General features: G+C 37.6%; 2 protein-coding genes across 2 annotated transcripts; one reads left to right on the top strand and one right to left on the bottom strand.

The window, feature by feature from the left end:
• Positions 1-4971: 4971 nt before the first annotated feature.
• Positions 4972-8251, bottom strand: LOC117422027 (protein c-Fos-like). The gene is made up of 4 exons (XM_034036632.3): positions 7922-8251; positions 6934-7176; positions 6513-6620; positions 4972-6398 (listed from the first exon to the last, which is right to left on the bottom strand). Exons 1-4 carry the CDS (start codon positions 8057-8059, stop codon positions 5733-5735), a joined length of 1155 nt encoding a protein of 384 aa, XP_033892523.3. The 5' UTR covers positions 8060-8251; the 3' UTR covers positions 4972-5732.
• A 3802-nt stretch (positions 8252-12053) lies between these two features.
• LOC117417438 (protein c-Fos-like) lies at positions 12054-15339 on the top strand. The gene is made up of 4 exons (XM_058991824.1): positions 12054-12349; positions 13005-13217; positions 13583-13690; positions 13845-15339. Exons 1-4 carry the CDS (start codon positions 12215-12217, stop codon positions 14508-14510), a joined length of 1122 nt encoding a protein of 373 aa, XP_058847807.1. The 5' UTR covers positions 12054-12214; the 3' UTR covers positions 14511-15339.
• Positions 15340-22871: the final 7532 nt, after the last annotated feature.

Raw genomic sequence — 22871 nt, forward strand, 5'->3', positions numbered from 1 at the left:
TTCTTTATAAATGTGTAGGGAGTGTTTTATTACAACAAAAAAGGATAGTGATAAAAAAAAGGCATACCACCCTACTGTGACAAATTAAGGGATTACCCTGATACTGCAGCCTCAGCTAGCTATCTTGTTGCCAGGGAGACAGACTGCCAAAGGGTAGAAGACAAATGTATGAAAGGCATTTCAAGTAGCCTGATTAACCCTTTGGATACCAGGACTGCAGTCCCTGACACATATAACAGGATATTCACTGACTTATGCGTGTCCCTAATGGAAAATACCTTTGTCACAGGTGATTAAAACAACATATCTTAAACACAGTCTGGGATGCACTTGATTCCTGATTCCTGAGCAATTTCCTCACCTGAAGTCTAGCATGCTAGACTTTGTTAGGTAAAGGCTGTCTGCTTCCTCTCCAGGGTCTCTCCACAGACGTAGATTGACGTCACCGTTCAAATTTTGCTGCTGTTTGATGCTGATGCTAAAAAAAGCTACAGGCACCTGCTATTTCTGACGCTATTCAATCTCTCTAGGGCTGGCAAGCAGTATTAATAGAAAGTGTTTTTTCATGCTGCATGGTTTCACAGCAAGGGGCCATTGTGAATTGCAGAACAGCAGTGTGTGTGTGTGTGTGTGTCAATGCAATTACGCTGTACAGTTATATAAAAAATAGATTCTGTTGTAAAGGTTTGGTCTGCTATAGCACACAATTGATGCCTGTTAATACAGTTTCTGCTCATTCACCTTACAGGGAGTGTCACTGATAACCGATACAATTCTTCTTTTTTTTTTGCTCTACTGTATGTGTGTATAAAGGGAAAATATTTTCTTCCAGTCTAGACTACAGACAAAATCAGTTTCTTATTTGATCTGTGGTACATATTTGCAGACTTTGATGACTTTTAACTTGTGCGTGCCATGCTTGGATGAATTGCAGTCATAAATACTGATAAGAGTGTGCTTCACTAGCTGGTCATTGGGTATCAGTGGTGGGGAGGGCCTACCATTATTGCATCACCCATTTAGTGAACAGATGCTTGCCGCTCCACCCTGTTCAACGCACATACATTACACATTTCCTGTGTTAATGCACATCTTGCACCGTTTAAACAGTTGCTCTGCTTTTAGTTCGAGCGAAAACTATTGCATGAGCAAACACTGGAAGGCTATTGTGTCATCAGTGAGGAAAGGCAGGGAGAGCAGAGCGATCCTGTTTTTGCAAGTGCTGACTACCTCCCTGCTAACGTCATAAGAAGTGACGTTCAGAGAACTGTTTCTAATAGGTCTTTTGCACAATTTGATAATGTGAAAAAGCTGGGCTTTCAAATGGATAAAATGAATGTCTAAAACATCTGTAGATTCACTGTTGAGCCCTGAGTCCTGATCACTGCGATGACTCCAAAACCCATTTAAAATGGGATATTCTTGGCATTTGGGGAAGTGAAAATGCATGTTTGTCATATCAACGATCAGAATCAGTACCCTTTGTACTTTTATAACTGTTCCCCCTTTTACTGTGCTATCTTTTTGTTCTTGGTTGGCAGTTTAGCAGTAGGGTCAGGATTGGGTTACAATGAGTTGGTTTTATATGATTACAATATAAATAGTCCACAGATACTCTAATGCTTTACAGTTTCCTTTATTTTATTTAGAAGGTAGTTATTATGTTCCGCTTTAGTGCCTAAAAGAGGTTAGGTTTGCAGAACACAGTGACAACCATACTTAACTGAAGAGAAAGGGGAGGGTTGTGGGTAAATACATCCAGGTGTAGTGTTCTTTTTGCAAACAATGTAACAATTTCAGAGGATACAGGAGTACACTGTTCTCATCAAAAAATATCATGGGTACAAAGAGCATGTTTATAGAATCCTTCCCATATGATGAAACGACAAGCTGTTTTGCCCTTTTAAAATAACAGCGATATGATAAGGTGTTACTGCATTAGTATCATATTCCTATCAGCCTTTAAGCAAGTAATGCTCTGAAACCAAAGACAGATGCCTGTGTCACGTAGCCTGTTTAATTGTTCAGCCTTTCTGTCTTAGAACCAGCTGAAACCTGTTTCACAACATGGGCTGCCTACGGTGTTTAGAGTTTCGCTTTTTTCACTGCCTGCCTTTGGATTATTTTCCAACTTAAACATCAGCGTCATGTTTTACACCTTTTTTAAATGTTCGGCTATGTATTTGTTTTAGACTCATTACAGACTTTAAAATAATAATATATGGGATCCGTAAACAAACTCTATGTTTCCTGATGCAATGTTGGCATTGTGCAGAACACAGTATCATTATTAAATGAATGTGTCATTTTGAATTCACTATAACACAGACAAAACAGTTATTTTGCTCTGTCAACTCTTCCATATTTCTTTCAGCAGTGAGATTGTTAATAGCACCATTATAAAGAGCGAAGCTTCTACGTCAATGTCATGTTTTATTTCATGCCTTTACATTTTGGTGATATTTTTAACCCTCAATTACATTTGCTGAATTCAAAACCCCTGTTGATCCATACAGATCTTCCATGGTGAAGATAGTCCCCTATATTTGATATGACCACACCTGTACAGGATGTGTCTTTAAGGTGGGAAATTAGTCACAATGACCATGTTTGACCCCTGGTGGTAGATTTCTACACATAATGTCTGTTTATAAATTACTATAAAACAAAAGACTGATGTTTTCAACCAATTTCACCTAAATTGAATTGTCTCCATTTAAATGTTTTTTTAAACATAATGAGTAGGCTTCACATACCCTGATCAGACCTAATCTTGGCCCACCCGACCTAAGGTAACATTAGGTAGTTTAAGACAAGAGCTAATCAGTCTATGTCAAACAAGTATTTAATCTGCCCTGTATATTTTATATATAAAAATATCTTAATGTTATTCTTTATGTAATATGAATTAGAAATAGCGTAATCTAAGTTAAGAACAACTTTTGAAGCTTCCGAAACGTATATAATAAAAGCTTCTGAAAATATCCAATCTAGTTCATTAGTATTCGTCTGGTGTTTGTGTTTAAGGTGCACAACAAACAGTTTTTTTCTATAAGTTCCATAAATATCTATGATGACGATCTTAGGTTTGTGTGAGATGACCAAGGCTGTGGTTTGGCACATACCCTGTTTGTGAAATCAAGCAAGCAGCCAAAAGCACTGGCTTACATAAGCAGACCCAGACTGGAGGAACCCTTTAATATGCTATTTTTATATCAAATGTACTAATATTCCAAGGTGTTTATTTAATGACTAAACAAAACCATGGAAGAACTATCAACCCCTGCAACCTTAAATACTATTTTTAAGATAAACTCAATGCAATGCAAAAGAGAAAAATAAATTAACATAAAACAAAACCCAGCTAAAAAACAAAAACAAAACAAAAAACCATGAAGGTCATTTTTCCAGTTGGAGTGCACTGCTTGACAAAACATGTATCTTTAAAGTATTAAAACAATACAAAAAAATTAAACATGGAAAGTGAAATCCCATAGTGAAAGGCTCATTGCTTGCTGTTGTTCAAACCATTATATGAAGATAACAAGATTCATTCAAGTATACTTCTAAATTGTTCAAATCCAATCATGTGTTATAAGTGGGGATGCAGTGCTGCTGTCCTGTGCATTTATCAGCACAAATGTTTATGAATATGGAAAAGTGAATTAAATGGCAATCAAACCTTTGACGTTTCTGTTTGGCAAATACTTTTAGTGGCAACTCTACCACTACCTAGACTAGCAAAGATAACATAAATCAAGACATGAATCTAATTTCACGCTGCTCAATACAAATGATTAAACACAACAGTTATTTAATTTAAAAATAAAATATGATTCCTCTGGGGAATATTTAATACTCTCGTCCATGATTTCACCACCTTTGCTCTCTTCTTGCTTCAAAAACGTATTATTGGGTACTACTGCACCTTTTAAGCACACGGCCCCTGGCACAGCTAGGGTTACCATAAGAGTGAAGGACAATTTCAGCGTTTTTAACTCGCACCCCAATGCATTCTGGTAAGTGTAGTCCTGCTTCTCCTAAAGAAAAGAAACAAGTGAAAGGTACACGAGACAGGTAAACGTACCAGAATGCATTGTGATGTGGATTGAAAATCTTGAACTGTCCCAGTGACAGTTTGGGACGTGTGATAATGAACCCTAGGGACAACAAAGCAATTTACACCGAGACCGGTCCCTTCATTTTAAAAATCGTTTTAAGAAAACAGAAACACATGTTTTGATATCTATGATGAATACATATGCAAATGTATCAAATGTTATATAAACTTGAACTTGTATTGTGATCGTTTCTCCTTCTAAGAGCCACAGATTAAACGGAATGCATTTCTAAAGTATATTTTGACCCGTTCGCTGATTCGGACCTACATTAGCTAACACCTTCATTACGTGGACTTTTCCATTCAATTCACTTCATCGCTAGTTTTCCTGTAGTCTCCAGCAAAGCCACGCGTCTCCTTCAGGCAGAGCTCTCGTTCTTACACATAGCAACTGCCGAAAACAACTATTTATCACCATAGAAACGGCGCACATTTCCAGTCTAACGTCACAAACACCGTACTGTGCGCCTTGACGTTTCAGGTTCCAGAAATTTCCACTTCGAACTGCAGTCAAATAACATCTCCATATATGGACACGGAAATGAAACGTCACAACGCTAGCGCAGCAAACGTATACGTTTATCAAAAAAAAAAAAAAAAAAAAAAGGTGGCACGCATTGACGTTATTGTTGTGACGTTCCTGAGAACCATAGAAACGGAACAGTAACTAGTGTATTGGTAGCCGCGGGGTCTTAAGAACAGTTTTGTATTATCAGAAATTCGTCTTTTTAACGACTGAGTGTTGCAAACGTACATGTATTTTTGGGTCTCCCTCTTTTTACTGTATGTAAGTACAGGTTAATCACTAAACATGTCAACTATTAAATCCATATCAAACACCGGAAACACCATGCCTCTCTTTGTGTGTATTTATTCATCATATCATAGCAATGCTGATTTATGTTTTTTTTTTTAAATAGACTAGCATTTTAAAACTTCCAAGGTACAAAAATAAAATTAAAAATATAAATATAATTTTCATAAATAAATTAAACCACAATAAAAACGTTTTCACAGAAAACTTCTTTTCATACTTAGATTCAGACCACTCAGACCATGTTTGACAAGGAATACAGTATTCATAAATACTATAATAAACATACAGTGTACAATACGTATATTTCTACCTAGTGGATAACAGAATTCTAAACGTAAGTTTTTTTTTTCATATATATTTTTTATTTTACCACTCTCTAGTGGCATTAATATGTTGTTCTTTAAGTTAACTGCACAAATAATATAACTTTGAAATATCTAGCACCAATAAATTGAATAGAACTTATAGTAAATGTTTTAGTTCATGTTTTAGTTCAAGTAACATGGTTCAACATGCTCTATAAAACAGCACTCACAGAAATTTAGCAGTATTTATAATGAATTATTATAATGAAACCACATGCATTTTGCTACATATTTGGAAGAGGTGAACTGTTTAATATATATATATATATATATATATATATATATATATATATATATATATATATATATATATTATATATATAATATAATCACTTTAGATATTTCCATGCCATAGTCCAAAGATCTGTACATCCTGGATTGTAATAAACATTGTGATCTGGAAGTTCAGTATTTAACTCTTTCAAGTCCCTTACAAGGTTAGCAGTGTTGGAGAGCTCAGAGAGTCCGAGGACTGGCCATTGCTGCTACTGTCTTTCCTGTGTGCCTCCACACAATTAGGGGTGGATTCAGCTTCTGGGTAGGTGAACATAAAGGAAGACGTGTATGTGGGGCAGGATGGGGTGCAGGTCACAACTGGGGTGCACAGAGGCTCCAGGTCAGATGCTACAGATGTGTAGAGGGGTTCCCAGTCTGCTGCGTAGAAGGAATTGGATAACTCCATCTCTGGAACAGATCTAGCCGTTTCCATGGGGGTCTCTTTCAATGATGCAAACAGATCAAACGGTTCTTCTTTTAAGACCAAGGAACTGTCTAAATCTGACATCTTCACTGTGGAAGTGGAAGCTGTTGAAACAGAGCTGGTGCAAAAGCTGGATGCTTTGGAAGAGGTAGCCACATGTTCATTAGAGGTGAAGGACTCTGAAATGGTGTTTTGGATCTGAGAACTGGGAGCACTGCAGATACTACTCAGCTGTAGAGAAACGCTAGACTCAGAGAAGAAGGTGTCCAAATCTTCTGGGATCTTGCAGGCAGGTTTGTGGGCTGCCAGAATGAACTCCAGTTTTTCTTTTTCTTTCATGAGGTTGGCAATTTCGGTCTGCAAAGCTGACTTGTCATCCTCCAAGCTATCAGTTTCCTGTTGACAAAGGGAGAGGTCATGAGTGAGCTGCTATTGCAACAAACATGTTAACAAATGCACTGCATGTATATTTCTTGTATTAAAAGGGATCCAGGAATAATGAATACTTACAGCTTGCAGGGTATCGGTGAGTTCCCTCCTCCTGTTGCGGCATTTTGCTGCTGCCATTTTGTTCCTCTCCCTACGGACCATCCTTTTTTCCTCTTCCTCAGGGGAAAGCTATACAAATACAAAGAGATAAAGAGTTTAGTGGAATTCTATTTGGGTTTTCCCCAGCATCACTATACCAATCATCAATTTCCCTTTATGGGGATTGAATGCAGGTCTCTCACTCTCTGTCTCTCTGCAGTGATGCTATTAATAGAAAGCTGTTGCAGACTCTTCATGACTTGAATTTTAAATAGGAGGTAGTCATGCTTCATTATAATGCTTTTTATGTTCTCTATGTTATTGGAATTTTTTTGGAAATAAATATTTACTTCATGGATATTATTGCATTGCATTCTGACTACTGGAAGAAAAAAAAATGTACCTGTTCAATTTTCCCTTTTCTGCCAGTGCTGTGTCCCCTGCTTCCTGAAGATCTGACAGTCCCTGCTCTGGAGTAATGGCTGCTTGAACCTGGAACTCCATAAGGATGTGCTCTGTTGTGTGATGGGGCCACTGAGGAGGTGAGGGTCGTAGGCTGGACCATCCACTGCAGATCTGGGCTAGTGGAGATCGCGGTGACAGTTGGGATGAATGAGGCACTTGAAACAGACATGTCAGAGAAGTCCTATGAAAAGCAAAAAAGAAAGATTGTTTTAAAATTACCGTCTTAGCACTTTGAAACATATTTCATGAACTGTTCTTTTACATCAATTTGTTGTGTTGCCAGGTATTTAGTAATAGATAGTCAATCATTATGTATATGTGATATTCTCTCCCTGTGCTATTATTACTGTATTCGATTTATAAATAACAGTATGATGTCAGCATGACGCCAGACTGTTCCAAATGAAAACCGCTTTCTCTCTGAAGCGCTGCACACAGCCCTGCAGCCAACTCTCTCTGATCTTACTCAGTGAAGCGGTACAGAAAGGCTGTCTACTCTAGATGAATCAAACTACTACCAGATTCACAGAAACTATCCATTAGGTAAAATGTTTTTTTTTTTTTATATACATGATCCACAATATCTAAATAAATAAATAAATAAAGAAGAATAACAACACCAATTTTTAATTTGTAGATGAACGATACGATATTATTAAACACTTAAAAACATAATCACTTTGTATGCCTCATGCAAAAAAAAAAAAATGACACAAATGCTATACCGGTATCGTTCCTAAAAACAACAATTACTTCAGATTTGCAGAAGTAAAGCTGAATCTATAATAAGTCTCAACTTAAATGCCTTATGCAGTACAATACAAAATACGAGTATTAATAATAATAATAATAATAATAATAATAATAATAATAATAATAATAATAATAATAATAATAATAATAATAATAATGAGTGCATGTCTCACCTGCATTTTATTTGCAGGAGATCCTATGCTGGAATATGAATCAACAGGTGAATAATACGGAAGGTTTTCACCGGCTGGAGAGGCGCTACTGCAGCGGGATGAAGAATCATATTCTGCGCCGAAGCCCTGGTACATCATGGCAGCTGGAACCCGAAAAAAGACTCGCTTCAAAACTGAAGGAAAATCGAAGACTGAAAAATTCAGCTGTCAAAGTTCTTCTCGTAATGCTTTTGCTCTTTGTAGTCACTCCAGCGCTGTGTTATTTATTTCTCTTTCTCTGCTCGATTCTCTTTGGTAGCTCTCGCTCTTGTGTCGGCTTTGACAGTGCAACACCCTTTTTATACTGTCGTTCTGTCAGAAATTTATGAATGAACATTATACGTCAAAAAATAGGGGTGGGGCAACTTGAAAAGTTAAGAAAATTCAAAAGGAGAAGAAAACTCGAACAAACTATTAGCAGATCTATTACATAGGAATGTTTAATATTTTAATAATATAGGTATTTGTACAGTAACACATTGAATATATATTTTAAATAAGAATATATTTTTTGTGGACCCCTCCAAGAATGGAACATTCTAGAAAGGGAAACCCGACAATGACGTAAATGTCCTAATATGGATTCATCCTGTGAAGGGCTTCCAAGGCTGTAATATCACACACAAAAAATAAGGAGGAGCAACACTAGAAAGAAGGAGGTGCTAGATCAGCAACAGTTAGCAGATTCATGGTGTATTTTTTTTTAACTATGATTTATTTTTAAATGCTGTTTATGAAACCAATGCAGTTTGATATTGGTAAAGCCATCTAGGCTGTTGGCTACATTTCATAAATATCAGACTTGAATTTAGTATTTAAATAAATCGTTGGGAAGCACAGGAGTAGACTGGCAAATATATACAACACAGGAATAATACATTAAAATACATCTGTAAATAAAAATAATTGCTTAACGACATTACCATATGATATTCTAATAGCTGATTAACAGAACAGCTCTGCTTGTGGCACATACTTGAACATAATCATAGATTTTAAAAAAAAGTATCTGTTGTGCTTTTACGACAATGTGTCTGTATATATAAAATTAGATATCGATAATATTACAAAACAAAACATCTCATAGAATTAAGATTAAACAAAGTGTAACTACATTGTAGCAACGTGCCTAAGAAATGCACCGACAGTAAGCACTGCTTTCCTAATAAGACATGGGGCGTGGAAGAAACATGATTCCTTGTTCTGTACCTATTGGTGTGTCCCTGATCGCTCCAGGGGCTATGTGAACGTGAATGCATGTGTGTTTCTTGCCACCGATACAGGATCTCCCCATAGGGAACACCACACATACCTTCAGAAATGGAAGGCTTTAGGCTCGTTTAAAAGTGTTTAAATATCCTACACTCCTACCTTTACACTGGTCCTTGTTGAACCCAGGTGGTGAAATAAATAGGTTTTACCCTATGAATTTGCATCATATTATTAACTGGTTATTATCTCGTGGATCGTTTTGCATGTTTAAAGACATCTTTATTATTTTTGGATAACAATATACTTTCTGGAATTTATAAAATAGAGTAGCTATTGCTGAAAAAAAAGTAAATACAGACGACATAACGCTATTTTGGAACATTTATAGTGATATTGGTTTATCATTTAATACCTAATCATTTATTTTGTTGACACGATAAATATTGCAGTTTCAGCATTCCCCATATGCCATGTTTGTTTTGAGTTTAAGTTTGTATTGCTTTTCGAAAACAGTAAGTTGTCATAGAAACGCCCCACCCCTTTCCTGTCGATTACGTTACAGTAACTGTGGAGACGGGGATAGTAAACAGGCAAGCACTAGCCTACTTTTACTTTTCTTTTTAAAGTAGCTATTGTGTTGACAACGTATAATGTAAGACAAACATTACATTAACGAAGGATTATATTTCACATACAACTTTAATTCACTCCTGCGGGTAAATAAAAATCGTTAACTTAATTGAAAGTGGTGTCTGTACGTCTATAAATAGCAAATATGTTGAGTGATTGGTTTCTCGATTTAGTTCCGGGAAAACAACATCACAAACGAACTGCAATAATAGGCGATCATAAACAGCTGGGGGTGCTACCTATTAAAATGACATGCTACTGTACTGATGGAAACACGTCTATACATTTACTTACCGTATTCTACAGGCAGAAGGCTACTTTTCCTTGTGAAATGATGTGAATAAAATATATATATTTAATTAAAACATAATCGTGTTGTTTATTTGTCCGTTTTGTAAGATCAATAACACACTCCGCAGCCAAGGCTGTCCCGGTTTTTAACACTGATGGTATAGATATGGGTTATACGTATGGGTATGGGCTGTGGGTTTAGATTTATACACTCATGAATGTTAAAGATATATTTGACAATATGATAGCATGTATGTTATATTTAAATATATATATATATATATATGATTTAAATATAACATTCCTTTAAGATGAGGCGCTTATTTATATCTCTGCTGTTTTATATTTATTCAAGAGCTGTTGATCTTGTTTTGACATGGTAACGATGGATCCAAATCAACTGCAGTGTATTGTATAATTGGATTGAACTGAATCGCCGTTGTGTGTCCTTTGTAATAAATAATAAAAGATCACACTCCCAGGGCTCCTTGTTGAAGCTTTCCCGTTAAGTCCAGCCCATCTGAACAGGATATGCCAAATATGGGTAATTGCGTCACAGTACCGCCCTCCGTATGGCAGGCGAGTAACACGTGGTGTAGCTGAATTCTTTTGCGGCATTTGCAGAACTGCTTAATTAAGGTCGTTATATCACGCGTGAGATGAGATAACCAGACAGACTGCAGGAAAGGCAGGGGCGATCCGGTTATTCTCAGCCAGAGTCCAAATTACCGTAACTGGCCTCACAATTCTATTTTGGAGAAACTGAACGAGCGCCAGCCACTGTATTATATGACCCGTGCACACCATATTTCCCCTCAAGCAATAAACACAAGCAAACCAAATCTGCATTTCTTAAATGAATTACTTAGGTTCCTCATGTATAAACACTTAGCTTATACTTCATCTTGTCATCAGGTGGTTTTTGCCCAACAGGTATCGCATACTCACAGACAGCATAGGAGAGGGTTACCAAACTTACTTATTTTATACAGGTACAAGGAAACAAGAGAGGAGGACATCTACATCTTCCAATGTGTTAAAAAAAAAAAGTTGATTTTTCAAGAACTACCTGCGCTTTTCCAGTAAATTTACTGCTAATTAATTATGGAACCCAACTTTCTAAGTAATTTTTTCATAAATCTCGTTGTGATAAGACTGGGCATAGATAAGCACACATCTAAAGAGTGTAAGTATTTACAGACCGAGCGAACAAACACAAGCTGTACGGAAGCACTTCTTGACATACACTTTGTTCCCTTTTCATAGGGATCAAACTCTATGTCATCTACAGCGCTTGTTTGATGAGTCTATTGTCTGCGGGTTTCTAGTATGGGTTTATTCTCTAGTAGTCTATAAAAATGTTCATGTACTGGGTATATTGGTGGCAGCACGACTGGTTACAGCTGGATATTGCACTGCAGTCCTTATACTACAGTTGATTTACATACCTTTAATCCAGCAATAAATCAACATGTCCCAGTTCCTAACACCTGTTGGTCGTCAACATACCAACAGGTACTGTGTTTTTAAACAGGGAAGGATTGTAACACGCATTCCCAAATGCCCCTTTACTGGTTACATTAAACATGACGATCACGATTTTTTTTCTTTTTATATAATTCACGTTTTTTAATAGCTCCTGAATACATTACGTGCATGGATACATATAGTCTACATACAGTATTATAAAACACCCACACGTGACCATATCTGTACATTACAATATCGGCACCTGGGGGAGCCATCAGATTTGGTCAGCTTTTTACATCTAGGTTTGATATTAAAAATATATACAGATTTATTGTACGACCCTTAATTCAATGCATTAATTATTGACGTGTTGTTGTCTGTTTCAGAACGCTGGGTGTTATTTCACATTTCTGAAGTCACTCCCCTCCACACAAGTGGTATGCCCTAATCGCCGCACAGATTTCATTCATAAAAATCTCAGTATAAAAAGGAGTCGCGAGCAGACTATCCAGCAGTGAAAGGAAGACTGTAAACCTGGAAAGAGGGAGATACAACCGACGCGGAGAAGACAGTCGTTCATTGCAGCTCAAAAACGGGCTTTTTGCTTCCACTTTCCGAACAGACATATTTTTTCACCCAGTTTGTTCAGAAATGTTTCAGAACTTTACCGAGTGCGATTCTTCACGATGCAGCACCGCATCGCCTGGCGGAGACAGTCTACCGTACTATCAACATTCTCCGTCTGATTCTGTCAGCAGCATGGGCTCGCCCATGAATACCCATCAGGTAAGAAATACTACCTGTACTTACTATTTTAAAAATGTATCGTGTTCAGCTTACTGTCCCAACAGTTACAGTAGATGATCATATACATGTTATTGACCGTAAGAATCTGCAGTTTGAATCATATACAACCTATTATTTTTAACATTAGGTTATAAATATAGCATATCATTAGTTTCGCATTTGCAAATACGTTGTACTGATCTTATGGACGTACTATAGAATGCACAGGATATGGCATTTAGGCTATTGTATTTGTTGAATTGAGTCAATCAGAGTGAAGGATTATTAAATTCCATTAGATTATCTCATTAAGATGCTATACAAATCAAGACAATTAGGATGCCTGGCGAATTATTTTTGCATCTAGGCAGGCACTGCGGGTTGTACAGAGGTTCATTGAGAAAAAAGATTTCATTTGGGAGACTCCAGGGCAGTGTTTTGCGTCAGTAGGAACACGAACGTCAGAGCGGGCGGGGGGGGGGGGCGGGGGGGGGGGGGGGGGGGGGGGGGGGCGGGGGGGGGGGGGGGGGGGGGGGGCGGCAGAATAATATGGTCAATAAATATCATTTATTATGATGCAAAACAGATTTGCATAAATATACGCTACACCAGTGGTTTTGTTATTTTTTTCTAATATGAGCTTTTGTTTTTGCAGGATTTTTGCACAGATATTGATGTCTCCAGTTCTCCGTTTGTTCCCACTGTTACTACAATTTCAACCAGCCAAAACTTGCAGTGGATGGTCCAGCCTACCCTCATCACCTCCACTCCCCCTGTTCAGAGCAGAGCACACCCCTATAAAGTCCCAAGTTCCAAAATTGCTGGAGCCAGAGGGCAAAGCATTGGAAGAAGGGGAAAAATTGAGCAGGTAATTATTTTGATCTAGGATGTCTAGTAATCTTCTGCAGAAACTTCTGCAGAAACTATAATAGTTTCTAAATATTATATTCAAGCTAAAAAAAAAAAAAAAAAAGAAAAAAAAAATGGTATTGCTGCCAGAGCAATTTAGAGAGTGCGCTATAGAGACCAGTACTGGCTGTGTGCCTTGCTGAGCTACCCACTTTAAATTCAGGTCATGAAGAGTCTGCAACAATGGTCTATTAATAGCATAACTGCAGAGAGAAACCGGGAGAGATCTGGCACTCTCTTTAGAGATTGACAGAGATTTTTATAAAAAGAAAGAGAACTAGAATTCAGAATTGTTATATTGTGGTTTTTTTATTTATATATTAGCTTTCTCCGGAGGAGGAAGAGAAAAAAAAGATCAGGAGGGAGAGGAATAAAATGGCTGCAGCAAAGTGCCGCAACAGAAGGAAAGAACTCACTGACACCCTGCAAGCTGTAAGTATGCTAATATCATTTCCAAATCTTTTATATATATATATATATATATATATATATATATATATATATATATATTGAATTGTGGAACATGTTAGCTGCCTATTTTGCTGCTCAACAGTCAATTCATTTTCATTTCTCTTTTTGTTTGCAGGAAACTGATAATCTGGAAGATGACAAGGCAGCCCTGCAAATTGAAATCGCCAACCTTCTAAAAGAGAAGGAAAAGCTGGAATTAATCCTGGCTGCTCATCAGCCGGCCTGCAGAATGACAGAAGATATAGATGCTCTCTTCCATGAGCCCGCAGGCTTCCCTCAGGAGGCCACTGCAGATGAAGATTCCAAAGTCCAAAGCAGCACTCTAAGGGCTTCTACTCTCCAAGACCTGGAGATGTCAATCTTTTCAACAACACCCATTTCAGGGAATTCAAACCTCTTGCTTTGCTCCAGTGCTGAAGTAAGTGTTTCAGATCTAGAGCCTTCCTTGGATTTAAAAGAGGAACCCCTCGATGAGCTTCTTCCGACCACAGAGAGAAGCACCATGGAGACCGCCCGATCAGTTCCTGACATAGACTTGTCTAGTTCCTTTGGAGTTGCAGACTGGGAAACCCTCTACAAATCAGTGTCCAATGACCTGGAGCCCCTCAGCACCCCAACTGTAACTTCCACCCCCACGTGCCCCACATATCTGTCTGCCTTTGCGTTTACCTATCCAGATTTAGATTCTTTCCCTGACTGCGGAGAGAATCCTAAAGGAGGGATCAACAAGAGTGACCCTGCATTAAATATTCTCAATTCTCCAACTTTGTTGGCCTTGTAGTGGCCCTTACTTAGGACAGTCAAAGACTAGATCTTCAGCTCTTGACAATGATCCATGCCTTTGATCAAGGGTTTATATTAAAAATATATATATTTACAGAGTAAAACGGTATTTACTACTTCCAGAAATGTTGCTAAAAGCAAGGAAATCCTACTCATGAACGGAAAACCATTATGATCTGGTATTAACAGCATGCTGAGCAGTGCCATATAAGTTAATGAACTGTCAATATCCATTTTCTGGTGCTAGATCTTTTAATGTAATTGTGCAGCTGTTGAAACAATAAGTACTGTATTGTGTTTTAATAGCAATAGTCTGTTACTGTATAACACAAATGAATATGGTGTTTAAATATACATGTCCTGTACTGGCATACCTCAACTTTCATTGTAATGTAAATGATCTGTGATTGACATCATTGTTTTGAAAGTGGTTTAAATGTATAGTTTTCCATGAAAACATGTCCTCTATTATTTATCAAGATGTATTTTAAGATAGTTTATTTTTCTACTTTTAAGAGTGTTGACCTGTTTGTGAAGTTTTAACAAAGAAAATACAAATAAGCATTGATTGCTTACTGCAATGATATGGTCAATAAATATATATATAAACTGTTATATCTCATTATTATTTTTATTTATGTATTTCTTTTTGCAACTTTAAATACAGGAATTTGATTCACTATTGTGAACATGTCACTATCACAGCATGAACAGAATCTATTCTGACTGTAGTAGCTATTCTTTTAAGGTCTATATGAATACACGGAGGTGGATCTAAATGCTCTATATTAAATTTCTCTGTTTTCCTCAAGAGCGATTTATTGCACCTTTTATTATCTTCACTTAATAAAATATATTAAATACAATTAGAAGACGTCTGCAATAAAGTATGTATACAAGATTTAGGGCAGTTATTTAGCTTGTCTGCAGCTAATTAAAACAGACTCTGTGGTCACCAACCACAAGTGATCGTTAGCACAGGTTTTACCTGCATGTTACTGTCAGAATGATCTTATACCACCTGCTCATGTCTAAAGCACATGTACTGAACAATCATTTTCACTTTTACATGCAGCTATAATTACTGATGGTCTGTTAACCACATTCTTCTATAGTTTACCATGCTGTGCCCCACTGTGAACCACATAAACACGGACTTGCTACTAGAACTGTAATACACAGCCTTCAAGGTCTGTATTACTTGCGCAGGGGGTAACATACCATATTTAAATTGTATTTTTGTTGTATTGACATAAACACATTGATATTTCTAACATGGGTTTTTAAACCAACATGGATCATCATTTTGTTATTTAATAAGCAATAAGTTGTAATAATAAATATAGCAGTCCATGGTTTTGATTTAACCCAAGCACGTGTTTTCTAAAAGCACAAAGCTACAGAAAACTTTCCTTTTGGGTTACAGTGAAACAAGGTCTATCTCCAGCACAAACCAGAACTATCTGCCTCGCCTCGCCTCTCGCTGCAGTGGCTTGTTTTGTTTCCAGGCACGTACAGGGCGTCAGGAGACTGACGTCATGGCGTGTTTGCTTTCTTGGCCCGTCACAGCGAGCACGTACTGACTTCCTGGACCATATATGGAGAATTTATAGCCCTTTTGACTGGGGCTCGCATGCAGTTCCCGGATTTCTTTGGAATGCTCGATAGGCTGATCCTTAAATTGGAAGGCTGGGAACAAAGGTGGGGCGTGTATTATCTCCATAACAGATTGTTTAATGGGTTGCACGGGTTTCTGCCGTACAGGAATGCACGAGTTTCCCGGAAACAGAATGGAATGAAAGGGCATTTTACAGGAATCTAACAATTTCACAAAAAAACATTTGAAAAGGATGGATTGCTAGACACACTCGAGCTTTACCGGATTCAATCTTGTTACCAGCATAAAACAAACACATTAACAAAATCGATATCGCGTTAACTTTTATAACGTTTCAGATATCGCAAGCGTGACTCGCACGGTAAATACAACTTCGTTCTAACTACCCACCGCTTTGCCGAGCCGAGGGAAGGCAGATTTTAAAAACACGACACACGACACTTTGCAAATCAAAGTAATGGGTGAATCTTCATAGCAAGTTCAAATGTTTGAAATGAGTGTCTGGCGTTTCAAACGAGTACTGTACCAGCATTGCATCAACTCAGAATGGGAAACATTGATGTGAAATCACAAAAGTCAAGTCCTTGACAGGCTGATTACTTTAGAGTTTCTTCTTATCAATGGATTGATACATAGATGAAATAACTGCAATCATTATAAACGTTTAATGATATTTGTATTGTCACGGTCACTCATTCCATTCTTTAAACATGTTTTCTCTTTCAAAGTTGAATTAAAAGAATAAATCCTGTGTATGCAGTCCTTAATGACAAGTTGCTTTATCTAGAGGTAGGGAAACCTGGTGTTACAGGCCTTGGCATATTTATGGTGTTTGCTAACTACACTGGCATTATCAATACCTGTGGGTAAAATACAGGGTACTGTAAATTACATGAATACTAAGACCACTAAAATAAATTGATATAATGTGCCTCACCCACTGCAGAACCGCAAACACTTTCTGGAAGGCCCTTGAGACTGTTATCAAATCTTCTGGGTAATACAAACCAGACGGAGGAAGACAAACAATGAAGAGGAGGAAGGCAGGCCGGTACGAAAGAAAGCAAATCATTTGACCTCACAGTGTATTACGGGACTGGCAGCAGCAGAGACCTTGGGCAGGGGTGTTATTAGGACAGGGTGGGATGCAGTAGCCCTGATTTAGTGAGTTCAGTTACTGAGGGATCTTTCATGCTTTTCTTTCTTAACATCCTAATGTATATAACCTTTAATAAAGCCAATCCTAGACACAAAATTAAATGAAACACAAGATAATGTAATAATCCAACCCTTCCTAGTAAAGACTCTCTCTTTTAAAGTTCCATTTACAGTTTCTGTTTGGAGATTACTGTATCGAGGCGTGCTTGTCATAATTCACCACAGCTGGCTCTGTATTCTGTGTCTATGGAGTCTCAGCTCGGCGAGTGTTAGGTCTGTTAATGTAAAAGAAACAGTGTACCCTACTGGAGTAACTAGGAGAGGCAGAAGCTGCTCATTCTGTAGGGGCCTGTAATACGAGGAAACTTTTAGGTAGCTTTTACCTGCCGTGAGGTAAAGATAACAACATTCAGACAATTTCCTGCTAGTTGTTCAATCAGTTTTTTGAACTATCACTATGACTAACTGCTTTGCAGTTGCCAGAAACGAGTATCGTGGAAGTTGCTTTGTGTTACAGCACCCAGTATAAAAAAGATGAGTCAAATCTTTACTTAACTGTTGTATTGTGGGATAAAATGACTCTTCTGTTAAGTAAAATACTGCTGGAACATTTTTTTTTTTTTTTTACACAAAAAATATATTAAATCTGAGGTCATTTTACCCAAAACACAATTTGGGCGAAAAAAAACCAACAGAAATCCACGTTTTAGTTGTACATGAACTCAGTTTGAAGCTATCAGTTATACCTTACTAAGAGGGGTTGTTTTTTAATCAACATGTCACCAACATATTGATGTTTAAATACCAAGGGTAGCTGGCTGATGTAATCCAGGGAGATTCCTCACAGCTGTATATATTGGAATTATATAACTAAGAAAAAATATCCAAACATCTGTAAATCTTGCACAGTATTTGACTGTGATTGTGGATGACACCAGTTTTAAATAGATTTGACAAATCAGCAGATGTCTGTTCACATTCTCAGTAATGTATTTGTGCTAAGATGATCCACTGAGAAGCGGAGAGATAGTAATTATTTTCCAGATATGCTCATTCATTCCACATACTGTATATTAAACAAAAGCTAATGACATATCAGGAGATATTAAATCATGATTGTTATACAGCACAAGAAAAAAAAAGACCTGAAGCTTTTCTGTGACCACAGTATTTTCGGATGGTATTTTTGCAGTTCTACGATGCCTTTCCCATGGTTATACTATACATTTACCATAGTTTACCATGTTTATTAATATGCTTTACCATACCTCGCTATTCTTTACAATGCTTACCTATGCTTTCGCTGTGCTTGATTACACTTTGCTATGCTTTTACTACGGGAAACCTTTATGAGGGTACCTTAGAACGTAGTGACAGAAACGTTTATCATGTAAAGTCCCTTATAGGCTGCTGCAGTCTGACATTGCTAACATGCTTCCCTTGCTTCCTGATCTTAAGTCAGTGCTCGCTCTTTTACCAACACCTCTGAAATTACTGTAGTCTCATTTGTTGCTTTTTCAGATTTCCATATCTTCAAACTGCTTAGCATTCTAAGGTTGAACCAACTAAGTCTTCAGTAGTTTTGCCTTTTAAGTCTGTTCTGAAGCAGGCTGTTAGAAATAACAGGTCGTCTCCTCTCTCAAAAGCGCCGCACACATGGATATTGGGGCAGGCTTTTGGCACGTTTGCACAGTGGTGACTTCGGATGTTCACCTGAACTACAGTTTCATGCTATATTGTTCATCTGCCATCTGACATGATGTATGGGTCAAAGGTCAAGCAGAAATTCACTCCACAAATTCACCGTTATAAATGAATATGTTAACATGTGACAAAGAAACTTGAGCGTACAAACGTAGGTCCGATTCAAACGATGAGATTCTCACAAATGGTGAAATATAAATCCGTTTTCCATTTGTTGATTGTTGAAGATTGAATAGAGCCCTTACCTTCAGCACCATGTTTTTGCACTGTTGTATTTCATTGTTGTAACCTAGCTGTTGCCTGGTTTCTATGGAAACACCCACAGGTTAAACATGCCTGAGGTAACTTTTATCATGACATGTTTAAACCTGCTAAGCCAGTTACTTTAACTCTTTTGTATTGTTGACTTGTCTAAGCATTCCGTGACATAACAAGACTGGTTTGATTTGCCTCTAAGAAAAGCAAGGGAGAAATATGAAAACCAAGAGCAACACATTTGAAGTCTTGTAAAACGGCTGGTTGATAACCACCAGTCTCTGTTTAATAATAACAGAAATGACACAACAATGCCATGCATTGTCTCCTAATGAGATGAAACCATTTTAAAGTTACATTTGTTACAATAACACCACTGGCTACAACATGAAGTCTGAACCGTTCCCAGCAGTGATTTTTAAATGATGAGGACTGGGTGCCTTAAATGGACAATATTTTTAGAAACCACAAGGATATAAACAGTTTTCTCCTTAATTGCACACAATTATCCACATCACAAGCAATTCGTGATATAAAAAAAAAAAACTACACTGCTTGTAAAACTAAAAATGCATCTTGCAAATTGAATGAGAAAATATTACTAAAAGATAAAAACAGCTTAATCTTATTCTTATTTTATTTAAAACCGTAGTTGTTGGTACAAGCAAGGACAGCAAGCTCAGAGACCTTGAATGGAGATTTTTTTTGCCAGAATAGCTCAAAAAAGAATAATGCATGTGATTGGCATCATCGCGGTTATGTAAGCATTTTTAGACACAAGTGGAAGCTGTGGTGGGCGGATATGATTTTGTTAAAAATATATTGTTAATAATGTTATGTCTGAGAGCTGTGGGCAGATGGTACATGACTCAACGCATGGCTATACAACCTGACCAAGGAGTATTTCCCTCGAGTCTGCTCCGTTTGTGCCATCTTGAGAGCTGGATATTGTATCTTACTTTTAGGACCTCTGTTTGACAGTAAGAATAAAGGTATGTGCTACAAATAATGTAAAAGGGGCTACAGGTCATGTGATAGCAAACCATCCCATCAGTCGTATCCGATCAGAGGGCAGCTTGACTCCCATAGTAGTTTCCCCAATATATCCTTGGGCAGAGGGATTGCCGCTGCAGTATGGAGCCTGGGGAGAAATGCAATGCTCTTCTGCTCTGCCTGCCCTGGGGCTTTGGGAATATGAATGAGGGATGTGAGGCAAGACAATGTCTATAAACCTGGGGTTTGGCTGAGGTGAGGTGAGGTGAGGTGAAAGGACAGAAATGCTGCCCCATTTTCACACAGAAGCCTCTGATTAGGTCCCAGAGTGTTTTGGGGGTTATTTTGGAGTCTGACTGATAGGACAGGTTAGGAAAGAAGGGCAGTTTTATTTTTAAATAAACCCACATTAGCGCAAATTATAGTATAGCTTTCATCTTTCTAATGGGTCAGAAAAAAGGTGTCAAGTAGGGTGAATCAGTTGACAACATCTGTGCATAATAGGTAGCTCTCATCCGATAATGCTGCATGCTCTCAGGAGAAAGGACTTTTATCATGCCAGGTTTTTAACAAGCTGCACTCAAAGGAGCTAATAGGCTCTATTTTAATGTAAATACTGCTGGAACGCTCCCACTTGATATAATGAGTTTGTGGTGACGTTAGTGTGCTTCAGATAGAGAAAATGAATACATTTAAATTGCGTATTTGGTACTTATCGGCTATAAATAAATATTAATATATTACCAACATTTTTCAACCAAACCACATATTTTTGTCTTTTGGATTTATTTATATATATATTTTAAAATTAAGAAATAAGAGTTTTAAAAAACACCGCCAGGTAGATTTAGATCTTTATTTGTTAATGTTTAAGATACACTTCAATGTGCTGCGTTGTGAAACTTGTTTTTTATTACTTCTGTTTTATTCTCCTTCTTTCGTAAGACTTTGCCTATTTATAGTTTAACTGACGCATCTATCTTAACAGGGATATGGCTGATATCATTGATAACTAAATGGAATTTTTTTTAAATACTTTTAAATATATCTTTGGCACAGACAGTCTGGCATGAATACATGGACACACGCAGATGGGGTACAGTAATAGTAACTATTGATAGCTTGAATGCCAAGGTCTTATGAGCACTAGCAATCTCATCACTAGTCCCACATTTCTTCTGTAGAATATATTTAGCTTCTTTGATTGTATTTTATACTTCAGTTAGGAAGATGCAGATATTTCTGTATTGCAAAGACAATTCTACAGGTGACACGTTCCAGCTGTTCCCTTGCATCCTTCTTGTCGTGGTTGCCATGCTTGGCTAAGCTTTGCTTTCTGTGCAAGTTAGTTTTCCCAGGCCATGATAACATTGTATCTATATTATCTATAACAAATGCCAAGTTTGTGATTTCATTGTTAATTGAATGGACATTTTTGTGAAGTTCTTTTCAAAATCATGACAATTCTGTCAATATTCTCGGTTTCCACATCTGACAAAACAGACAAAAAGACCAGTCCTGGCACTTCCCACACATGGCCTGCTCCTTAGATCTGAAGACTGGGAGCCAGCAGGAAATCCATATTTTCAAGATGGGATTTTTAAAAGTGGCATGGAAAGGAAATATCATGTATCACTTTGTTGAAACCACATTCTTTTAAAACCTTTGTATATATCGATATTGACCTCTATCTCGAGATGGCTGTAGTTCCATTCCTGTGATTTGACTCTTAGTTTTTGCAACTTCAGGGATTTCCCTGTCTTTATCTTCATGGTTTTCCTGGTTTTTGTCCACAGGGAGTAATTGTAGACTAAATGTTTCAGAATGGGAAACTTTCAGTGTTCCAGCATGGGCTGACGCTCAGCATAAATCTTGGTCAATTTCAATGACTGTAATTTCACATTAAATGCATTCTGAGCTGTGAACTAACATGAAAGAACTGGGCTGGATCAAAGGCAATGGGATTGCCTGTTACTGAACAGTTGTGACAAAACACAAGGCTAGCGCATGTGTCTAAAGACATCTTTCATTTTCAAGTATATAGATGCCCTGAGATTTATTTCCTTTTATTTGTGTTCCTTTTACCATTCAAAGCAGAAAGAGAGCTCTGTAATGGCAGCTGCAGGGCCTGGGGATACTGTGCACATGACTCCCCTCTCTCCTTTCCTGGGTCTGAATCTATGATACAGACAGTGATAGAGACCTGGGGTACCTGTACTGCAAACTACTGTATAACAGATCTCCAGTACTGTATGAACAGGGAATTTCAATATAGAATTGCAAATACTGCAACACTTGTGTGAGCACAATGAAAACATTTAAGTTCATATACATTAAATAGCTTCACTCTTTCCACACTCACGACTTAAAGTGCAAGTATGTTGGTCTACTTAGAATTCCGATCACATGGTTTATGATGTCATACAGGACGTCTCTCATTGTGTCCAGTAAACACGTGCAAGGGCTGACACCGTACTTACAGCCTAGATTTCAGATGCTGTGTTGGTCCAATAGACATCTTACTGTGTATAGTCTAGCGTTACTTCCTTTGATATATGGAACAGAAAACCTTCCGTCCAAAAGGTTCACCATAGGGGTGAGGTCTGGATCCATACAAGCTGGAACATAGAA

The sequence above is a fragment of the Acipenser ruthenus genome, chromosome 18, assembly GCF_902713425.1.
Source record: "Acipenser ruthenus chromosome 18, fAciRut3.2 maternal haplotype, whole genome shotgun sequence".
In the NCBI taxonomy this organism is placed as follows: Eukaryota; Metazoa; Chordata; class Actinopteri; order Acipenseriformes; family Acipenseridae; genus Acipenser; species Acipenser ruthenus.

Excerpts from the sequence above, each read along its gene's own strand:
- LOC117422027 (XM_034036632.3), bottom strand. The coding sequence starts at position 8,059 with ATGATGTACCAGGGCTTCGGCGCAGAATATGATTCTTCATCCCGCTGC. Across the intron at positions 7,177-7,921 it reads CTCCTGCAAATAAAATGCAG|GACTTCTCTGACATGTCTGT; the intron begins GTGAGACATGCA and ends TGCTTTTCATAG. Across the intron at positions 6,399-6,512 it reads TCACCGATACCCTGCAAGCT|GAAACTGATAGCTTGGAGGA; the intron begins GTAAGTATTCAT and ends CTTTGTCAACAG.
- LOC117417438 (XM_058991824.1), top strand. The coding sequence starts at position 12,215 with ATGTTTCAGAACTTTACCGAGTGCGATTCTTCACGATGCAGCACCGCA. Across the intron at positions 12,350-13,004 it reads CGCCCATGAATACCCATCAG|GATTTTTGCACAGATATTGA; the intron begins GTAAGAAATACT and ends TTGTTTTTGCAG. Across the intron at positions 13,218-13,582 it reads GAAGGGGAAAAATTGAGCAG|CTTTCTCCGGAGGAGGAAGA; the intron begins GTAATTATTTTG and ends TTTATATATTAG.